Source organism: Sminthopsis crassicaudata, chromosome 2 (assembly GCF_048593235.1).
Source record: "Sminthopsis crassicaudata isolate SCR6 chromosome 2, ASM4859323v1, whole genome shotgun sequence".
NCBI classification, from domain to species: domain Eukaryota; kingdom Metazoa; phylum Chordata; class Mammalia; order Dasyuromorphia; family Dasyuridae; genus Sminthopsis; species Sminthopsis crassicaudata.
The window spans coordinates 580,290,085-580,313,692 of NC_133618.1; the positions used below are offsets into that span (position 1 = coordinate 580,290,085).

Below are 23,608 nucleotides of genomic sequence, written 5' to 3' on the forward strand. Positions count from 1 at the left end.
TTCATTCCTCCTCCTTCCTCCTTACTTCTCTTTCTTTCTTTCTCTTCTTTCTTTCTTCTTCTTTCTTCCTTCCTTTCTTCTCTCTTCTCTTTCTTTCTTTCTTCTCTTCTCTTCCTTCCTTCCTTCCTTTCCTTCCTTCCTTCCTTCCTTCCTTCCTTCCTTCCTTCCTTCCTTCCTTCCTTCCTTCCTTCCTTCCTTCCTTTCTTTCTTCCTTCCTTCCTCAACAACAAAAACCATAATAATAATAATCTCTCTCAAACAACAACCAAACAACAACCAACAAAACCAACAACCAACCAACCAACACCAAACCAACCAACAAACAACCCAAACAACCCAAAACAAACCAACCACAAACCAACACCAAACAACAACCACACCACACACCCAACAAAAACAAAACAACAAAACACCACAACACACCACACCACACCAACCAACCCAAAACCAACCAAAACAACCCAAAACAAAAACAACCCAACACAACCAAACAAAAAACCCAACCAACAACACCAACACACACACAACCAAACACAAACCAAACAAAAACAACCAACCACCCACCAACCCACACCAACCACAAAACAACCAACCAACCCAACCACAACACCACCACCAACCAAAAACAACCAACCCAACACCCACCCAACCACACCAACCCACACCCAACAACAACCAACCAACCAACCAACAAACACCAACAACCAACAACCAACCAACAACAACAACAACCCAACACCACCAACCAACCAACCAACCACACCACCCACACCACCCACCCACACCAACCAACCAACCACACCACCACACCACCACAACCCAACCAACCAACACACCAACCACACCCAACACCAACAAAACCAACCACCCAAACCAACCAACACCACCCACCACACACCCACCCACCCAACCAACAAACACCAACCACACCAACCACCACCACACCACCACCAACAAACCAACCAACCAAACCAACCAACCCAACCCAACCAACCAACAACAACACACCAACCCACCACAACCAACCAACAACCAACCAACCAACCAACAACCAACCAACCAACCTCACAACCTACAACCACCACCACTCTCAACCAACCTACCAACCACCACCACACCCACCCACCCAACCCAACCAACCTCCACCTCACTCCACCTCCACCCACCCTCCCACCCTCCAACCCTCCTACCTTCCTTCCTCATCCTACCTTCCTTCCTCCTCCTCCCACCACCCTCCTCCCATCCTATCTTCCTCCCTTCCTTCCTCTCACCCTCCCTCCCTCCTCCTCCCTTCCTCCCTTCTTCCTTCCCTTCCTTCCTTCCTTCCTTCCTTCCTTCCTTCCTCCTTCCTTCATCTCTCCTTCCTTCCTTCCTTCCTTCCTTCCTTCTTCCTTCCTTCCTTCCTTCCTTCCTTCCTTCCTTCCTTCCTTCCTTCCTCCCTCCCTCCCTCTCCTCCCTCCCTCCCTTCCTTCTTCCTCCCTTCCTTCCTCTTCCTCCTCCCTCCCTCCCCTCCCTCCCTCCCCTTCCTTTCCTTCCTCCCTTCCTTCCTTCCTTCCTTCCTTCCTTCCTTCTTCCTTCCTTCCTTCCTTCCTTCCTTCCTTCCTTCCTTCCTTCCTTCCTTCCTTCCTTCTTCCTTCCTTCCTTCCTTCCTTCCTTCCTCCCTTCCTTCCTTCCTTCCTTCCTTCCTTCCTTCCTTCCTTCCTTCCTTCCTTCCTTCCTTCCTTCCTCCCTCCCTCCCTCCCTCCCTCCCTCCCTTCCTTTCTTCCTCCCTTCCTTCCTTCCTTCCTTCCTTCCTTCCTTCCTTCCTTCCTTCCTTCCTTCCTTCCTTCCTTCCTTCCTTCCTTCCTTCCTTCCTTCCTTCCTTCCCTCCTCCCCCTTCCTCTCTCCCTCTCCTTCTCTCTCCCTCCCTCTCTCCCCTCCCTCTGGCAGAGAGGGGAGGATGCAGAGATACAATATATAGCAACGGAGTGGGTCAAAGATGGGAACAGGGATGTAGATAATCTCCGCAATTTGCGTTGCCTGGGACCCGGGGAAGCGGCCACCCGCTGAGAGACGGGCGTTTTAGTGCCAATCCCCTTCCTGATCTATTGTGAGGTCTCTGCGCCTCCGTGTCTGCAATCTGAGCCACAGGGAACCTCTTTCCAGTCTCACTCACACAAGGGTTTTGGAAGGAAAAAAAAAGAAAAAAAAGTTTTGCACCTCTTCCTGCATATCTATCAGTTTTCTCAAATTTTAATAATACATTTTACAAATGAGACAGTCTCAGAACGGGAGTAATGAAGTGACCAAAAGACTCACGGTGGAGGGCTTCTTCCACTGCACCTGAGCTGGGGGATTTTATTTTAGAAACACGGCTTCAGTCAATTTGCACGGGACCCGCCCCCTTCTCCCGAAGACCCGCCCCCTTCTCCCGAAGGCCCGCCCCCTTCACCCGAAGGCCCGCCCCTTCTCCCGAAGGCCCTCCCTCAGATTCTTATTTGCATATTCCTGGGGCCTAGGCTCTATCCCCACTTCCTGAAGCCTGGCGTGCTCAGCGTGCTTGTCATGTGTCAGCAGAGGGCGCGCAGGTTGCCTAGCGACTGAAGGGACGCGCAATAGTCCAGACTTCTCCGCTGGCATCCGGGAGAGGAGCACGTAAGGGTGCTCGCAAGGGGTTGAGCCATCTTCACCCTACTTCTCCCGCCTTCTTCCCCTGCGCCACAGTAGCCGCTGCGCCTTCCCCGGGACAGCGGCAAGATGGACGAGGTCAGCAGCCAGCGCGGCTCCGACCCCCCCTCCTCATCGCATCTTAGAGCGCTGTCTCCTCTCCATTTCCCCTTCGCCTGCCCTCCCCCCTGCCTCCCCCCCCCCCGCTCGTTCACCCGGCTGTCCCTTCGCTCCTCCTCCAGCCTACCGCGTTTATCAGCCTGACCCACTCGCCCCTCTGACGCCATTCCCTCGCTCCCTCCTGCCACTCTGTGCTCCAGTTCCCGCCCATCCCTTCCTAGTTCCATCTCCCCGTTATCCCCGCCCCTTTTCTCTATTCCTAATCTTCTGTGTCTCCTATCCATCACTAGAACACCTTTTATTCTCTCCCTCCCTCCCTCTCTCTCCTTTCTCTCTCTCGTTCGTCTCCCTCCCTCCCTCTCTCCCTCCCTCCCTCCCTCTCTCTCTCCCTCTCTCTCCCGCCTTCTCTCTCTCTCTCTCTCTCTCTCTCTCTCTCTGTCTCTCTGTCTCTGTCTCTTTCTCTCTTTCTTTCTCTGTCTCTCTGTCTCTTTCTCTTTCTGTCTCTCTCTCTGTCTCTCTCTCTTTCTCTGTCTCTCTGTTTGTCTCTCTGTCTGTCTCTGTCTCTCTGTCTCTGTCTCTCTGTCTGTCTCTCTTTGTCTCTGTCTCTCTGTCTCTGTCTCTCTGTCTCTCTCTGTCTCTGTCTCTCTGTCTTTCTGTCTCTGTCTCTGACTCTGTCTCTCACGCACACTCAGTCTGTCTTCTTGGTGTGTGCGTGTGTGTGATGTGTATCAGGACCCCTGATTTCATCCCGTGGGGAAACTTTCCCACAGATAGTCAACATTGTAAATTACAATCCCAGCGAGTTTGAGGTCATTTAGAAAATAAGTGCCTTGCTCATGACAGAAGCAATACTTGAACCCAGGTCTTGGGAATTCCGAGTTCAGCCCTGTAATGGAACATTCCTGACTCTGGTGTCAGAAGACCAAGATTCAAATTTTTCTTCGAACTCTTCCCAAACTCCCCTGTCCTTTGATCTCCACGTACCTCAGTTTCCTCATTTGTAAAAAGAGGCGGTTTGCTTGTGAGATATCTTCCTGATGTGATTTTATGATTTTGTGATTCCATGTCTTATACACACATATTTTTGTTTGCTCTAGTCCTTGGCCTGCCTTTAAAAAAATCCTTTATTCCAGCCATTCCAGAACTCTAAATAAACGATTTCTCTCATCTAGTCTCTTTCATTTTCTATGTCTGAATCACAAAAGCATAGATTTGGAGCTCTAAGGAGCCTCAGAAATCCATTGAGTCCCATCTCATTTTTTGAGATGAGAAACCTAAGACCCAGAGAAAGTATGTCTTGGTCAAGGTCACACATGTGTGTAATGCAGAGCCAAATAAAGTGCTCTTTCAACCATCCCATAGACTACCCAGTCATCTTTGGTTTCTACTTCCCCCCTCACTGATCTCACAGTTCCCCATCCTCAGCCCATCCTTAGCCCATCCTTATCTTTACCCATTTCCTGTTTCCTTTTTATAGCTGTCTCGGACAGCTCTTCAGAAATTGATAGGGCACTCAGCTCAAGCTTTTCATTATTAAGGGCCAGACTTTTTTTTTTTTTTTTCAATTTTTAATTGAAGTTTACTTTAAAAGACGTAGTCATTGATTTCTTTTTCCCACAAATTTGAATTATACAACGGTATATGTAGATATGGCTAGCCATATATTTTTACAGTTCTCTTTCCCCTTTCATACTTTTCTTTCCTTGATATTTTTCCATTTCTGTGATAAATTCCAGGTGTTCAGGGAAAACCTGGTCTGCAAACAAATCATTAAGCTAGTGATTAAGTGTTGACATTAATACCATTTATGGGATGGAATTGAGAACATTGCTGTGATAAATTTCTTTGTGTGCTCATGTTTAACATCGACAGGAGAAAAGTGTTGAGCAGTAGCAATGTCATCTTATCTTCCTAATATAATTTTTTTCTCCTTTTGTGGAAATGTTATATTGTGATATTTTTAGTAACCTGCTTTAATCAGCAAGAAAATGTCTAAGTTGAAAACTGCCCTAAACTAGACATAGGAAACACTTTCCTTGTAATTGTGTCCTGAGACCATTTCTGGTGAAAATCAAAAAAATAGTTGTACTGGAAAAAATATTGGATTGGGAATCCAAAGATCTAAGTATGAATCTTCAACCTTGGGAAATTTAATTGTGAATTTCCCCAGACTTATTCACACACTTTATCGTCACACCAATATGGATTGCCCAAATATATGCAGATCCCAACTACTGTCTCTCCTTTCTTGATCTAGCACACAATGTGATCTGGTCAGACATTATTAGCCTCTTGCATATCACCCTTTTTAAATATCCTCCTAATTGACTGCAATCTTTTGCTCCCTTTGCTACCTATCCCAAATAAGGGCAAGAGGTAGGGAAGGTAATCTTCCTGCAGAAGCAGTAATGCTTACCTTTCCTCGGCCTGGAAGCATCCTGCTCTAATTGTTACCATATGTCAGGGCACAGGTCTTGATGGATTCACAGAGACTGTTGGTAGAACATCTCAAATCATAGTTCAAATGTTAATCAAACTCGACAACCTCTCTGGGTTGTGAAGATGCTTTGTCAACAAAATTAGTTGTATTATATATAGGAAAGGTGTAGAAAAAGATTAACCCCTGCCTCTAATCACTAAGGCCTTATTAACAAGAATATAGAGCTTTTTAATGTTCCATAATAACCATTTTTATCATTCACTTGTACCTGACAGAAGAATGAAGCAAGAATTAATGGATAATGAATATGGAGATTTTCCATTTCATGATTTTTTTCACTTAATATCAAGTATATTTTAGCTAAATAAATAAATCTTATGTTTACATTAAGGAAATAATTTTTATCATTGTTAGAAGTTAATCTACAGACCAGTAAATTAAAGGCATAAAGTTAGAAAGGACTAATGACTTTGCATAGAGGTGTTTTTCACACAACACTCAAATGACCCATGTTTTTAGGGATTCAAGTAATAGAAATTCTCCTAGAATATTATTCGTAGTTTAAATGGATTTTTACTGGAAAGTTCTTCTAATTATTCAGACAGAATTTTCCTGTGTTTGTTTTCAACATATAATAATTTTTCTGTAGGTGATTGTTGAACCTTGTTCAGAAGAATTGCCCTTCGAAGTCTGATATGCTATCCTTTTGGGGGCTTTGGGAAAATATTTCTGCTCCTTTGTTTTCATGGAGATGTGATATATTAGTAATGATTTGCCTTGATAATTTTATAACATATTCCTAGAAATCAAAATCTAAAAGCAAAAAATCACCAAGATATCGACCTATTTCATGTGAAATTGTTCATCCCTCTAGGAAAATATGAGTTGAGATTTTTCTTAGGTTCCTATTGAGGGGTCCAAAGTATCTATGTAGTGTCTTTCACAGAAGAGGAAGCTATGGTGGCATAAAATAGAGATAAATCTTGTTAAATCCTTGTCATGATGAATATGTCTGTTAAGATTAAGTTTTAAAATCTAAGTAGTCTATTAAATGTTTCATAAAAATTCAATAATATTTGCTGAACACCTGAGCCTATGTAGTGTGTCTTGAGAAAATGATTGGCAGTTTAGGAATGAAAAGGGGAGCAAAATCATCAGTGAAGGCAACCAAAGGTGAGGATTAATAGTCCAGGAGCAATGAGAGATCTCAGGGACAAAGGTCTTCATAATAGTACTAAATTCGTGGTTAAAATGGCTGGATGAAATCCAGATAAAATAAAATAAATAAATTAGATAAAAAGTAATAGACTAAGAGAAGTGGAAGAGGATGAAGGCATTAGAAATCACAATTAAGATGATCAGGTTTGGCTAGAACAAGATGAAAATAAGCCTTTCCCAAACATGATCTTATTTTCCATTTATCTGAGCTTTTATATTAATATTAGTGATGTGTTAAAGACTTCTTGGTATTGTTTCATGAGATTAGTTGATATAATAGTCAAGTATTTTAATTCTTCCCCCCCACCTTGGATCCATTTATTTTTTTTTCTCCATTCAAACAGACCCCCATCTTTATTTAGACTCCTCTGACCTCTCACCTTGCCCCATCACTTCTTGTCTCTCTAGGTTTTCTCATCTAGAGTTTGCTTCATAGTTGCCAAAATATCCTTTTTGTCAGCCACCAGTCTAACTATGTCACATCACTGCTCAAAAACATGCAGTATTTTCCTTTTACATCTAGGGAAAAAATACTCCAGCATGATATTTTTAGGTTCTTCATAAGCTGGCTCCATTCTATCTATTAAATTGTCATGACCGAGATGAAATACTCAGTCACCTTCAATTCTGTTAATTAAATGAAGATCTTAAGTAATTATTTTTACATGGAACACAAAATGGGTCTAATGCTTTTGTGTCTATTTTTCCTTTGCACCTCATTTGTATAACAAACTATTTTTATCTTAATTCTGCTCAAATCTTTCTTTTGAGCTATCTTATTGTTGATGTCAATCTTAAAACATATGGTATACATTTCCCATGTTAAAAAAAATAAACAATTTGTCCATTTTGAGTTCCTTGAAATTGATCTTTGATATTGGTTTTTATAGGTTGAATTTTTTATTAAGTTCAAATTTGGTTGATAGAAAGTCCAGAAAGTCTGTAAATTCATTGAAGGTTCATTTTTTCTCATTCAATATTACAGATAATTTTGCTGGATATGATATTTTTGTCCACAGACCTAGTAGATAAGATTTCAGGACCTGCAGCTTTTTATTGTGGCTGCTGATAAGTCCTGTACAATTCCAATTGTAGCTCTAGCATACTTGAATTTTTTTTTTCTTGTTTCTTGCAAAAGTTTCTCTTTGATCCAGGGTTTCAAAACTTGGTAACAATATTTCTATGTGTTTTCCAGAAAGGATCTCATTGAGGTGATGTTTGCTGGGTTTTTTCTATTTCTATTTTCCCCTCATATTCTATCACTCCAGGACAATTTTCTTGGATTATTTCTTGCATTATTGTGTCAAAGTTCCTTTTTGGTCACAACTTTTAGGCAGTCCATTTATTCTTATATTTTCTCTTCTTGATCTGTTCCCCAGATCTGTTGTCTTTCTTATGTTTTGTTATTCTGTTCTATTTTTTTCATTCTTTGGAATCGGTTTTGTTATTTCTTGGTCTGTCATAGCTTCACTGGTTTCTCCTTGCCCAATTCTAATTTTCGAAGAGTTATTTTCATCTTTGAAACTCTATCTCCTTTTCTAGTTGGTTAACTTTTTTTTTTCATAATCTTGTTTTTTCTTGGATAGTTTTTATTATATATATATATATTTTTAGTTTTACTCAGTGTCTCATTTAATTTTTAAATTCTTTTTTGAGTTGTTCTATAAATTCTCACTGGGCAGGGAGCCATTTCACATTTTTCCTTAGGGTAGAAGAAGTTCTTTTTACTTCATTGTTATCCTCTGAAAATGAATCCCAGTCTTCCTTGTTCCCCAAATAAGTTTCTATGGTGGGGTTTATTTGCCATTTTTTAAAAAATAAAAGATATCCTTGTTAGCACCTCTAATCATGGGGTGGGTGCCTCAAGCTTCCTTTCATCTCTCCCCTCTGACCAGGAACTCCAAACTAAGCGCTCCACCCTCCTTCAAGTGCCCACAGCCAGCAAAGCCCCTGCCCCACTGCCCTTGCATTCCTGGCACTGGTTCCTTCTCACCAGGGCTGGTCCCTGCAGCACAACCAGGCCCAGGAGTTCCTGAGGTTCCCTCAATCTTCCCAGACTCGGATCCAACTCCTCTTACAGTCTGGGAGGTGAAAGTTTCTGTGGTTCCTGCGGAGCCTCCAGCCAAACCCCACTAAGCCCAGGGCTCCCCACTAGCTGTTTCTGAGGAGCTAGTGGGAGGTATTTGCACTTCACTTGGGTTAATCCTGCCCTGGGGGCTTTCATTACTTGATCTAGGGTTGTACCAGGAGGACCCCAGGTCTTCCCCCAAGTCTTCTTAATTTTTTTACCAGTCTATGTTTGCCCTGAAGCACAATCTTTTTCCACTTGTGGTGGAGAGTTGAAATTTACCAACCTACTCCACTATCTTCCCAGAATTCCCCTCCCCTTCCACTATTTTAATTTTTTAAAGATAAAAAGCATTTAAGAAAAACAGAGGAATGAGTGGTGAACCCTCTTTAGATAGGCTTCTTCCTGGAGTTCAGGATGAAAATTTCGCATTTTAGCTAGTCAGTCCCAGGGCTCACCAAAGACTTAGAATGTCTTGGATTTAGGAAACAGCCAACTAGGAGATAGCAGCTACATTTATTTTGCTGGCTAAGGCCCATCTGTTTGGGATTTCTTTTTTCTCAACTACTATTTAGGATCATCTCACTTTTTTTTTTCTAGGCTTTTTATCTAGGCTCCGGCTTTGTCCAGAGTGGGGGAGGGCCTTAGTGGTTGGAAAGGAACTGGAAGAGAGCAGAAACAAAAGAGCTGTGATCACATTCCTAGTTCTGCAGTTTATGTGAGTCATTAGGGGAGACTGATTCGCAGTTCTCCTCAATAACATTATCTTACATTGGGAGGTAGACTACTTTGGCTGCTTTTTCATTTCAATCCTCACCTTTGTTTCTTTCCCTAAATGCCTGATTTTTCTGTCAAATAGCAATCTTAATTCTGCACTATAGCCCCTGGAAAAAATACTGTTCACTCATTCATTCATGTCTGACTCTTTATGACCTCTTTTGGTATTTTCTCAGCAAAGATACTGGAGTGGTTTGCCAAAATGTTTTTTTCTCTGTCTCATTTTATAGGTGAGCAAACTGATGCAAACAGAAAAGAGTTAAGTGACTTGCTCAAGATAACACAGCTAGGAAGCTAAAAAATATGTATTAACATTGTTTCAGTTGGGAAAATGTGTCTAGCATTTCAAACACACTTTAGAACCAGATTTTTGGCAAGAAACTTGTTGATGAGTTGCAGAATGCCTACTGGGAAAAGTTATTTCTTTGGGTAGTATCAATCCATGTATTGATGGAATATTTTAAAATTGTTTTGTCCATAGCAATAGCTTAATGTAATACACATCAGAAAGTGCTAGATTTTGGAGCAAGAGGGAGATTTTGTGTTTGAATTCTCTCTTTAACTTTCCTCTTCTCTGGCTCCATGCTGCTGATTTGGTGATAGTTCATGGTGAGTTTTGAGCATAAATTTTACAATTCCTATCCTTGTAATTTTGTATAGGAAAAATTTGAAAAGTCACAACTGGAAGAAAATGCTTTTGAAGAATTGGAAAAGGAGTTCCAAGATGTCATCAATGAACTTTCAGGAGATAAAAGTCTGGAGAGATTCAGGATGGAATATGAGAAGCTTCATGTTGTTATGAAAAAGTCCTATGAAAATGAAAAGCGTTTGATGGCAAAATGTAGAGAACTAAATGCAGAAATTGTTGTTAATTCTGCTAAGGTTGCCACTGCCCTGAAACTGTCCCAGGATGACCAGACAACCATTGCATCACTCAAAAAGGTAATGGAAAGGAAAAGAAGAAAAGAGAAAACTATTAGTGAACAGTTCACAAATTTAAAATATTATTCTTCTATCTTTTTAGCAGCTTTGAGCAAAAGATTTCAGTTTGAGACATTGAAGAAATATAGCTATGATAATTGATTTGTGATTAATTTTTTTTCTATCAATTTGTCAATAGTTTTGGGAAATTTTCCTGGTCTAATCAGGATGAGAACGTTTAGACATTTTTATTTACCATAGAAATCTCTGAAAAGAGGGAATTATTTCTACATTTTTTTAGATGTTGGGTTAAATAAGTAAAGAACAATTACCTCCTTAGTTTACATTTATCATTTGGATACTGATCCAGAGAGATCATGGGAATATTTACCCCTAAGTCTGATATCTACAAATAAGGGTTTTTGGTATCTATTTAGACAAAGATAAAAAAGAACTTAATTTTAGTATATTTTCTTTAGTTTTTTATTCTAATCAGCAAAAAATTCTCATTGTTCCCAAGCGTATAATTCCATTAAAATCTAGAATAATGTGGGCATATACTTCTCAACCCTCTGCTTTGGAGGAATATACCTTCTGTACTCCAAAGCTGTATTTTCTTGATACTAAGCTCTCTCACTTTTTCCCATTACTTTCCTTCATGTCTGTAGATATAAATGTTTTAAAAGAGTTTTAAGATAAAAAGTCTTTTTTTTTTAAATTAACAAAATAGAAAACCCTAACCCTGGCATTAACAAAATAAACTGGCTAAAACTGAATTGGATGAAACTTATCTATTTTTTGTTTTAAATGTTTAAATATTTTTCTTTAAGATTTCTTTATAATTTTAAAGATAAATAGCATTTCAAGGTACACTAGATGTGGGTAGTAGCTATACAATAGACTAGAATTTTTTTTTTTTTTAGAAAACAACATAATTATTAAGTGTAATTATCTGATAGACCAGAACAGTCTCATTCTCCTAGCTCTAGTATAAATAGGAATCCTCTAAATTAAGTTCCAAGATTCCCTCATTTAATTACTTAAAATAAGAAGAATCAACTCCCTCCCTCTCCCTTAGTTCTCTATGTGAATTATTGGAGTTTTTCACCAGAAGCTTGCTGGATTTCCCTTCTGAAAATAGGTGTACATATAGTTATGCCTGGGAGTACAACTCACCCTGGGGTGAGTATTGTCATAGAAGAGTCTCTTTCCACTCAGGCTCTATGTTTATATATACTATGTTAGAGATACTCATGCATGTGACAAAATTAACAAATTAGCAAGAAAGTTAATGAAAATCAGGAACATTGTATCATTTGGTATGTTCTATTTGATGTAAATTAGCTCCTAAACATCTATGCAAATATTTCATAGTATAATTTGTAATATGAACAATCTCATGCTCTGATTTTGTTATTCCCTTTTAGAAATTTGGTGAGAATGCTAGGATCCTGGAATTAAGGAAGGAGGAATAATAGAGGTAGCTATCCTATGTAATTTGCTAACAGGACTGTGTTTTGTACTCCCTTTCTCTGTACACAGTTCCTGTTACTGGAATAATGACGTTCAGATAAGGATTGAAAAAACAGCATGGCCTTTGATTTGGAACCTGCAAAGAATGTCAAAAATTTATCTGAACCAGGAAGCCCATTAGCTTTTATTTTTTCAATTTTCAAAGCCTATTTTCAGATCCTTGATTGTTTCTATCAGATCTTGTACATTTAAGTCTTACTTATGCTAATGAGAAATAAACTTATTCATGAATATCTTTTAGATTGAAGATTATTTATTTCTCTTTGAAAGTGTTTCTCAATATTCATTGGCCCCTAATGAGTACTTCAATATGTTTTCTAATCTTCCTTCTCCAAGACTTACAGCTGTATTATTATTTGCAATGTTAATCAGTGTTACTTTGTTGGTTATGACACAAATGAAGATAATTTCATTTAGAATCACTTTGACTTTCCTAACTAATGTATTCCATGGCATCTCTAGGAAATAGAAAAGGCTTGGAAAATGGTGGATTCTGCCTATGATAAAGAACAGAAGGCAAAGGAAACAATTCTGGCATTGAAAGAGGAAATAGTGAATCTGAGTAAACTAGTAGAACAAGGATCCGGATTATCACTGGGCCAGAGTAACAAGTAGGTTACTAGATGTGTTCTGAATTGATTTTGAAGAAATTATTTCCTTAAAAAAAACCCTTTGCTTACTGTATTTCTAAAGCAATTACCTTCTTTCATAGTATACTTCTGATTTTTTTTTTTTAGGTACTATAAATGCCTTATTCTTTATTTTCTTTTTCTATGTACCCACCATCCTCTAGCTTATAGTTATTGGCCTTCTAGGAAATTTCAATCACCAGTAGATAATTAGTTTGCATAATTGGTTAACAATTCCTTTGAAATGGTTGATTTTTTTCCCCTCAGTAGTAGTGAATATTTAACTTATTCAGAGTTCCCAAACAAATTTATCTTTCCTTTAATTAAATTAGTCATTAAAATGTGTTAATTGAATACTTAGCTGATTGCTACATTTCAACAGTCAGTCAACAAACCTTTATTAAGTACTCGTTATGCTCCAGGCATTCTGGATATATAAAGAAAATTGAAAATACTGCTCCCTGCTTTCAAGGAACTTGAAGTAAAAATATAATAGATTTCTTTTGTATTTGCTAAACATTGTTTAGCAAACAGAGTCCAAGTTTGTCTTGATTAATCACTGAGTCAATCCAAGCTTTTTCTTTAGAAATTCTGGCACCGCAGGTGGAAGATGATGTGGAAATCTGAAATTGACCTTCATGGAGTCATAGATGAACCATTGTAGTGCAGTTAGGGTACCATCATGATGCTACAGGTAAAGAGTTCCTTCCATACATTTTGTATCCAAGCCCCTGAAGGCTAGGGCAGGGTAGTAATAAAAGAAGCAGTATATAATTAGTCTGTAATCTGATTGAAATAATGGTGTGCTTTGAGAGGGCAAGTAAGTAGTGGACGAGAATTTAAGAAGTATGAGGAAAAGTGTGTATGAAACTGTATTTAAAAGTCTCATGGACCACATAGTCTGACTTATCTTCAAGAAATGGTATCAAAGGATATTTAGTGGTATATTATCCTTGACTTTAACTCTTAATGATCAAAAAGGTACCTGATTCAAATCTAAATACATTTACCCAAAAGTTCTGGTCAAATTTTAAGTTACCATGCCTCAGGTTAGAGTATTTAGTCAAAGTCAGTTAGCCAAAAGTTGCCTCTTTAGAGGACTGAATTAAATAAATTGAAGCTTAATATCCACATAATATCCACAAATGTAAAGTATAATTTATTTAAATCTAAGATGGATTTAAATGCTAGATGAAAGATTTGTAGTTAATAACCTAATCTATAAAAAAATCTGGGGGTTTTAGTAGACAGCAAGTTCAACATAAACAAACAACATGATATAGCAAACAAAAAAATCTAATACAGTTTTGGGCTGCAGAAATAGTGCATAGCTTCTAGGAATAAGGAAATCAGAGTCCCACTGGGATCTGCCTGGAACTCTGAAACGTTGTCTTCCACCATAGACACCACAGTTTAGGAGGGCTGTTGGTAAAAAGAGAATATCCAGAGGAGGGTAGTCAAAATAATGGAGGGCCTTGAGAGCATGCCGTATGAAGATCAGTTGAAGGGATCTTTGGGAATCAGTTGTCTAGTCTGAAGAAGAGAGGCAACATGGCCTAGTGAATAGTGTTGGTCTTGGAACCAAATGGACCCAGCATCAGAGGCCTCCTCCCTCTGTAGTACCCCTGTAAATTCTCACTAGCTGTGTGACACTGAATAGCTCTCTTTGCCTCAGTTCCTCATTTATCAAATTAGAGGCTTGTATTAGTTGGCTTCTAAGATCCCTTCCAACTGTAAATCCAGAATCCTTCAGTTGTAAGTCTCAGACTGGTCATTTTTAGCTATCTTAACATATCCAGAGGGCTGTCATATGGAAAAAGGATTAGATATGTCTTTTTTGAACCCAGAGCACATAATCAATAGCAATGGATGGAAGATGGAAAGAAAAAAAGGCTAGATTAATCATTCAACAAGTATTAAGTATTTACCATGTGCCAAGTACTATGTTAAGAACTGAAAATAAAAAAAAATGTCTTCAAGAAGATTACATTTGAATGGGCAACATACACATAATTAGATATATACAAGATACGTAGAGTAAATGAAGGGGTAGCCAATCTTAAAGGAAAGAGCTCTAGTAGCTGGGGAAGACTGCAAAAGGCCTCCTGTAGAAGATCATTATTGACATGGATTTGAGGCGTTGAAGAACAAACCAGAAATGACCCTGCTCTCTAAAAATTTAAAAATCAGGGTTAGGAGAGAAATAAATGAAAAAAAAAACTATTCTGAGGTGACTCCCCTTAAAATAAGAGACCTATGGAAGGTGATAAATAATGAATCACATTTGTTGAATCTTGAAGGAAGCCAGGGTAAGGTAAAGATGAGAAAGGTGAATTTACCAGATATGACCCAAAAGCATAGGTGTTGAGAGGCAGGGCATGTGAGAAACAGAGAGGAGACCAATTTGACTGGATTGTAGAGTATGTGTGATAAAATAAAGTACAAGAAGAGAAGAAAGAAAGCTTTTTGTTTGTATATTGTTGTGAGGACTCTGTTTTAGGTCTAGGGTAGACAAGATGGCTGTTCTGGTCTCTTCCAAGTATAAAATTTTATCTGATTCTGTGAGTTCCAGATACAACTTAATGGAAAGGAAGTGCCCTGAGACGTACAAGTAAATTTAAATAATTATATATTAGTGTAATCAAAAGGCACTGATGAGTAATAGTAAATAGGGCTTTCAAATTGTTTTAGATAGCCCTTTGGAAAATGTAAGTTTTTCCTCTTCAATTCTGGCCTTGAAATGTCTGCTTTCCTTTTCATCTAGAAGCTAGGTTAAAAAAGCTTAGATGCTCTGTTCTAAAGATTCTGAGTCTTACAGAGAAAATCAATCAAGTAACTATAGTGTCTGGATTACAAACTATTTAAAAACAAACTGATTTACTCTTCAGATAGAAAGAGTACAATGCTGTATGTTCTTCAAAGTTATATCACCAAAATTTGTCAAATTTTATTTATATGCATGTTTTATCTGGATTACAATCCCTTGCTCTCTTCTTTAAAAAGGATGAACAGGGTAAAAACCAATGGTGTGTACAGTATTTCTGTACTATGTCTTAGGCTTATCAGTTGCAACATATCTCTCTAATGAATATTTAAAATGAAAATAAAAATTGTATAATTTGACAGCTGCTATGGGTTAATCAGCAATACTTGACATTAAATCAATTACATTAAAATGAAGTCAGTAGGGGATAGAATCTCAGAACACTGCCATTTGGTTTGTGTTTTGTTTCATTTTTCTTTCAGCATCAGAGATTTACTGAAGTATAAGGAAGAAATAACAAGGGAACGAGACCAGCTCTTGGCAGAAGTGGTGAAATTAAGAGAGACTTTATCTTCGGTTACTGACCAGCATCAAAAAACTGAGAGATTAAAAGATGAAGCTGAGAACACCATCTCTCAGGTCTGGGGAGCAAGCATGGCCACAGGAAAAGTGGTGGCCCCAAACTTCTTCCTTTGGAGCTCCTTCTGAAATTTATTTATTCTCCCTTTCTCTTCTCAAATTAATCATCTCTGGGTATTTCTGTTATTTTGTGTGTTTTTCTGGTCTGTTCTTTCAAAGAGCTATTGGTTCTCCATTGACCCTTGTCTGAACCACATCAATAGAGAATATTGCCTGGGAAAGATCCTTGCTGGCCCTCTTGTCCTTGGGAGATGGAATTAGACCAGGGCATAAGCTGCTACCTACCAAACTGGTGCAGCAATTCCTGTCAGTCCTTCCAGCTTCATGGACTTAAGGGAGTGAATAAATCTGACTTTTTTGTGATGTAGATCAAGTGGTGTTTCTCACAATTGGTGGCTTTTATAAAATGTCTCTCTGGTGGCAAGGAAAGAAAGCATGATAATTATTGACATGGATTTGGGGCATTGAAGAACAAACCAGAAATGCCCCTGCTCTCTAATGATTTAAAAATCAGGACTAGGAGAGAAATAAATGAAAAAAAAACTGTTCTGAGGTGACTCCCTTTAAAATGAGAGACCTATGGAATACTGAATATAAACACTGAATCACATAGCTGAGCCAAAAGTTTTTAATGTCTTTTTGTCCTGCCCTTTCTCTAACGTAGTTCCAACAAGAAATTCAGCTTCGTCAGAATGAAGCTTCCCGAGAAACACGGAAGAAGGAGAAACTTGAGAAAGAACTCAAACAGGTTCAGAATGACATGGATGGAAAACAGAGTGAAATAAAAACACTCCAGCAGCTTGTGCAGAAGAGTAAAGAAGAAATCCAAAAATTTGAACAACAGCTCAAAGAGCAGAAGGTATGGTGTGCACATGGGCAAGCACCCTCCTGGCTCTCTGAGCCATGCCTTCCAAAGTAGCCTGCTTTAACATTTTCTGTCTTCCTTTCAAAAGATGGAGAGTGTGTGATCTTTCTTCTGCATTGCAGACATCACACAATCATTTGTGTTTTCTATTTATTTAAAGAATTAATTGTGGGAGTTATGTAATCTTTATTTTATTCCTTTTATATTTTTATGCCCCCCCCACTTTTGACCTTTTGACATTTATATAATGTCAGGTATGATGGTACAGGCCTGTAATTCATATTGCTGGGGAGCCAGAGGCTGGTGAATCTCTTGAGCAAAGATAAGATCAGAGTCGCAGGGAATTTGATGAGGTCCACCAGATTGCCTAAGGAGGGATGAACCGAGTCTTGGTTGAAAATTGAGCAGTCGGAGTTAGATCTATCCATGATCCATGAGTAGCTCCTACAGAGTATAAAGAGAAAGGAAGGGAGAGAGAGAGAGAGAGAGAGAGAGAGAGAGAGAGAGAGAGAGAGAGAGAGAGAGTGAGAGATGAGAGGAGAGAGAGGCGAGAGAGACAAGCGCATACACAGAAAGAGGGAGATTGACTATTAAGGCTTATGTCTAAAGAGTATTATACTGACTATGTCTTTTTCTTTTAAACAACATGCTGTTTCTGAATACTTTTTTGCTTAAATGTTATAATTCTTTAAGATAATGTAAACTGTAATTGTTACTATAATATAATTATAATCTACCTTTTCCGATGGTGAAACCTCAAAAAAAGTGATTGCTTATTCTCCCAGATATTGTTGTCAGAAACACTGTTTCTAAAATAATTGTTTAGCCATATCACATTCCTCTTATGACATTAAAAAAACTGTAAGACTTATTCCTATAACAATTTCCTTATTAATTCATGTGAAGTCCAGATTTATGTATACATTTTACATAGCATAATCTCTAGGGGGAAGATGAGCAAATTGTTTGAATTAGAAAGTCATTCCTTAACTTTCTTAATGTGACAATCAATTAGCTATTACCATCATGATTGCAGAATGACATACTTTTCCCCAGAATTCAGCAATGATAAAACCAGAGTAGTTTATTCAGCCAAGATAGAGATAGTTTAGGGAAAATACCAGTTCCATTTAAACTGGAAGGTGGCACTTTAGTTTATTCCATTTTAATTTAACCTTTTGATTTAGCCTTCCCTGTCAGAATAGCCTTCACTTCTGATTCATTAGAGGATGGAGACAACATTCTGGAGTGATGGTTTTGTACATTTTGCTTCTCTTTTTCTTCCTTCCAGTCTATCTCCTGATTCCCCACTGTTCTGTCACGTCAAGATGACCCAGGATATTTATAGGTTCATCTTTATAAAAATTTGTTCAGGAGAATTTTAGTAAAAAGGAAGAAAACAGGCTGATACTAAAATCAAGAAGGTATAAATCATCACACTGCTGTTCCAGATTTTTGATTTAAAATGGATTAAATGGGAAAATGGCTATGCGCTGGTCTCAGTGAACTGTTCCATTTATGGAAATGTTTTAGGCATAATAATGTCGGATTTGTCTGCAGAGATGTCCTGCTCCCCTGCTCCACAGCTGATAAAATCCATTCGAATCTCCTGCTCAATTGCAATGATTATAGCGATTGTTGTGTTATGTGATGCCTGCCAAATGACAAAAAGGCATTAAAATATTTATCTACCACCTGTGAGGGAGACTTCCCAGAGCTCCCAGGGCAAAAAAAAAAAAAAAAGGATGCTTACTGTGTTATTCATTAGAAATTGTAATTCTCCCTCATCATTTAACATTCATTGTATTGTGAGTACATTAGTTGTATCATCAGGAATAAAGAGCATTTTTAACAGAAAAGAAAATCTGTGGTTACTCTCCTCCTTCTGGGAGGCTTGTGGTGCTGTCTATGTGTATATGCAGATATTGTAGTCAGAGTAAAAACTATCAACTAGATTGTTTCACATCTCTCTTAGATCCTGAATGAACGAGCTGCCAAGGAGCTGGAACAGTTTCAGATGAGGAACACTAAGCTTCAGCAGGAGAATGAGCAGCACGTCCTGGCTTGTGAACAGATAAGCCAGGAGAACCAGCAGAAGACGCTGGAACTGAAAGTAAATGCATCATGATATGTCGATTACACAAGACTTCTCTTCTTCCCTGTCTACTAATAAGGAATTTGCCTTTTCAGTTTAAACTATTGATTGATCCCTTGCCTTAGAAACACTATCCTCCCACTTTACTGAATGCCTTCATGTACCAAAGGCAGGTGAACAACTGCTGTGATTAACTTTATGTCCCAGAGCAGGACCAATGGAACAATTCCCTTGCTTACATTTAAAACTATAAAGCTTATTATTGATCCTATGGTTATTTAAGACCTTTCAAAGTCCAGCTTGGATGTTTATTTTTATTATATAATTATATAAATTATATATCATATATTAGTATATAATAATCCTTAATTGAGTCTTGCATGTTACTTCTTGCCAAGAGCAAGAAACAATTCATGTTTAGTAAAGAATGTTTTATCATTATTATCTTATTACTTCTATTCAGAAGGGTGATAGACCATTTGCATTTTGCACTTATTTGCAACGCTGTTTTACTCTTATTTATGTGACTATCATCTGTGCCCTACCCATTTTTCAAAATGGTTTTCTGGTTCATACCCTTACCTTTATTGAAGGACTATACGTAGTAGCCTTGGATTCAGGACATTGAAGGAAAACAGTTTTTTATTTACCTTGTTACCTCATAAACATGGTCTGTTAAGATTTAGAATAAGAAATGCGTGACTCATTGAACTGCTGGAGATATTGAAGTAATCTAATACAACCCTCTGTTTATGGGCAACTAAATATCAAATCAATCAGCATGGTTTCCATTGAAAATGTTCTTTCTGGGCATATCAGTACTTCAATTAGTGAAGAAACAGCAACTTAGTAGGAAGGGAATGTGAATCTGCATTTGATAAAGGAGTATTCTTCTTTATTGAAATTGTAGGACACAGCAAAAAAAAGTGCATTTCTATGTTTCCAAGTCTATAGGAATTCTGCTTAGAAGACAGTATTCAGAGTCATGTTCTGCCTTTGCATTTGCTAGAACTGATTCCCCAAAATTGTTTGATGACACCTTCCCAGGATGTGTCTAGTGATTTTGTTTTAAAAGTGGTTCAGCAAAATTTTAAAAATTCTCCCTCACCAAAATTATAATTGACTTTAATTTAAAAAATCAATCTATACTAAATGGCATTTAAGTGATTGTTGTTTATGTTGTGAGATAAAGGCTCAGAAATCCTTGAGAAAATTAATCTCATTATATTTTAAAGGAATTGATGCAATAACAGCAGCTCTTCCCTGCCTTTAATTGAAAGTATATGGGCAAATAAATGGTGCTGTCTACCGCAGGAATTTTTTTTAGGTACATTTGTTACCATAAAGAATTGTCTACTAATATCGCCATATTGATTTATCTATATGCATACTCATAAAATAATAGCTCTCCTGTGGCATAAGACTCCATTTCTAGGTGCACTTGTTACTGTTGTGACCTTGTGTGTCTGAAATAAGTTTGAGAATTGTATTGTTGTATTAGGGCAAAGGAGAGAATAATGCTATATGTCAGAATAGTCTCAGTAGCTTAGTGGAAATTCCAAAGTGATTGATGTCAATCAATGCAATACCAGTTGTGGAATTATTATTTATCAAGTGTAAACAAAACATACCTAGTTATGATAATGGCTTTAGCTACCAAAGCTTGCCCTGACAATCAAATTTCATTCTCTGTCTTCGTGTTAGCTTATCCACAATACTATTCAAAACATAGTTCTCCAATCTCTCTTCAGTCAAACAATATTTTAAAAATGGAATTCCATAGACCATCTTTACACTGTTAAAGAAATATTTTCTTTTATTGGTTCAGAATTTACTATCATTTCATTTCATTGAGTCCTTTGTTTGCCAACTGTCTGTCATTTCTCTGATAATTATATAGGCTAAAGAGGAGGAAATCCATCAGATGCGACTTGACATTGCAAGACTTAACAAAATGAGAGAGGTAATACATAAAAAACTGCACCAAGCTGAAGATCAAAAGGCTGAAGTGGAACAGACAAAAGAAATTCTCAAAAATCAGATTTGTGGATTAGAGAAAGGTAGACTGAAACAGCATAATTATTGGTCTTTATAAACATTTGATTAGCTTGATTAATGACTCTAATTGTATCTGATGAGTTCTATGCAAAGCCCATAAAAACACCTCCCCCCCCCAAATAGTTTGACTCAATTTAGTCAAAACTAGATGAATTCACTGATCAGATTTTTTTTGGACATAATGCCAAATAGCTGGTTTGATTGATTTTGACTACTTTTTAAAAATGATTTTTAGCATTGTATAGATGTACTGTTATTCATTAGAGTTACAAATCAGTGCATCTACTCCTAGTGTCGTCATCTCCTTTCACATACTTCTGCTTTGGTTCAGTTTTTTTGGGAGGAGAAAGTGGGGATGGGTATGTGTGAATAAAAGATTGTGTTGTGGCCCCTAAATTGTTCACTTGGAAGTGGTGAATAGACTGTCGCTATAGTGACTTAATCTGCTTTTCGATTTATTTCCCTGGTGAGAAGTACTCATGGTTGATTTGGCAGCTGAAAAAATGATATTTAATGGTATTAATAAACCTCAGTTTTACCTGATTATAGGGAGAGAGACCTCCTTAGGAAAAAAGAAAATAAGGCATCATTATTATAGGTCTTTGACCTAGTTACTGTTTCCAAATATGAGTACATCTTAAAATTTGAATCTGCATATTTTCAAAGAGCTTGTTTCACTTAGATTAGATTATTAGAAATGTTGCTCATCTAAGTTTTTTTCTTGATGGCTTTCAGATATTTTAAGCAGTTTTTTTTTTTATTAACAGGATGTTTTAAGGAATCTTCTTTTGATATATAGTTTAGGACTTTCTTGATGTCCTCATTGAAAGATATAAAGAAAACAGGAAATAGGATAATTTATTTTAAAATAATTAAATACATAGAAAACTTTTCAAATTTGAGGAGTTAATGTTGATGACAATTCCAGTCTTGTCCCCCCCTCCTTTTTTGTCATGCATTACAATGTAGGATTGAATTTTCTATCCTTTACCTATATCAAAAATCATCACAGCTTTCTCCTTTCCCGGTTATTTTAAACACATTTTTTAAAACAGTTTTAGTCTCCTGTTAGTGGCCTTTCCCCTGTGTTGTAAAACTGATAAAAGTTTCAAATAATCTGATTTTGCTCTAGAGTTATCTTTATTTTTTTTATTAGCTCTATAATTTGGTCCTAAACTTATAACTTTTTCTGGTGATTTAGAGCTGGAGTTTACAAAAAAGCAAGGAGAACTTGATAAAAAGGCTATGGATGAGCTTCTGAGAGAGAGAGACATATTAAATAAGGTGAGTTTGTGATAGTAATGCTGGAGAATGAATGTCTTGCTTTGAGAATATAATATCTGTCTATAACCAGTTGTGCAGAGAAATAAAACTCACAGCAAGCCAAAGTAGATTAGAATAAATAATAGCTCTCAATTTTCCTTTAAGCAGCTGCTTACATTCTGTTTTTTTAGTGTCTGTGAATTGAAATTACATTATCACCTGTGAACACAAAGGCACTTATGAGAATTAGCATATAAAACAGTAGGGGATTTAAGAGTACTTTGTGAATTCCATTTTATTGCTGATATGTTATTTGGTATCTTAAGTAGTTGATCAAAATCTTGGAATTCAATATCTATATATTTTCAACTTTGTGTTAATTGAGTCAATGTAAGTGGAGGTTTATAAAAATCATACAATGCATAATATCCAAAAATAATGGGTTAGTGATTTTTAAAAACTCACTCTATCCTAATCTTTAATTTTGCTTTTATTAAAAGTCTTTTTTTTTTTTTTTTAACAGAATGCTCCATTTGTCTGAATTCACATTCTGTCTCTGCTACTTATGATCTTGAATGTATCCTCTGGCTCCTGTGAGCCTCATTTTCCCCTATCTATACAATGAGTTAGTTGGAGCAAGATGACCCTCTAAAATTTCTTCCAACTCCAAATCTCCAATCTTTTAGACCCTTGAGTATGTGTTTCTCTAATAGACCTATTGAAAGAAGCCCGGAGTTCTGGCTCTGATAGTTCTGCTTTTAAAAAACAGCAACCATATTTTAATTTATTTTATTAAACATTTTCCAATTACATGTAAAATTTTTTAAACATTTCATTTAGAAAAAATTTTGAGTTCTGAGTTCTTTTTCTTTCCTCCCTCTTTGAGAAAGCAAGCAATTTGATACTGACTATCCATGTTATGTTGTATAAAACATATTTCCACATCTGGCATGTTGGAAAAGAAAACACAGGCAAAAAAAAATAAAGTAAAAAAATATGTTTCAATCAGCATTCAGAATTGATCACTAGAGTTGGATAGCATTTTTCATTATACGATTTGCCTTGGATAATTATCTTATCAAAGTAGCTTATTATTTTACAGTTAATCATCCTCACAATAATGATCCTCACATTCTCCATATTTTGCTCACTTCACTTTACATCAGTTCATATAAATCCACTTAGGTTTTTCTGAAATCATCTTGCTCATAATTTCTTATAACACAATAGTATCTAGCCTTTTGGATGTAGTTCCAAATTATTCTCCAAAATGATTGGGACTACTTCACAACTTCACCAACAGTGCATTAATGTTTCACTTTTTCCACATCCCCCAGCATTTGTCACTTTCCTTTTCTTTCATATTAGCCAGGTGTGATAGGTGTGAGATGCATTTCTCTAATTAGTAGCATTTTTTCATATGAGGATAGATAGCTTTGATTTCTTCTTCTGAAGACTGCCTGTTCATATCTTTGACCATTTATCCATTGGGGAATGACTCTTTTTAAAAAAATGAATTTGGCTGAGGTCCTTATATATCTGTGAAATAGGAGGCCTTTTCCAGAGAAATTT

At 37.3% G+C, this 23,608-nt stretch overlaps 1 protein-coding gene across 3 annotated transcripts in view; it reads left to right on the forward strand.

The window, feature by feature from the left end:
* The window catches only part of CFAP58 (cilia and flagella associated protein 58), a 116,339-nt gene that overhangs the window by 6,640 nt on the left and 86,091 nt on the right, over positions 1-23,608 (forward strand). For 2 of the 3 annotated variants that reach the window (XM_074295527.1, XM_074295528.1), the window contains exons 1-8: positions 2,555-2,745; positions 9,930-10,211; positions 12,186-12,334; positions 15,599-15,755; positions 16,420-16,614; positions 18,596-18,733; positions 20,616-20,775; positions 21,975-22,057. In XM_074295527.1, the coding sequence (XP_074151628.1) occupies positions 2,737-2,745; positions 9,930-10,211; positions 12,186-12,334; positions 15,599-15,755; positions 16,420-16,614; positions 18,596-18,733; positions 20,616-20,775; positions 21,975-22,057 (1,173 nt within the window). In that variant the 5' untranslated portion in view covers positions 2,555-2,736. Of the gene's footprint in view, positions 1-2,554; positions 2,746-9,929; positions 10,212-12,185; positions 12,335-15,598; positions 15,756-16,419; positions 16,615-18,595; positions 18,734-20,615; positions 20,776-21,974; positions 22,058-23,608 lie in introns of those variants that run through there. The other variant, XM_074295526.1, reaches the window with a different exon arrangement.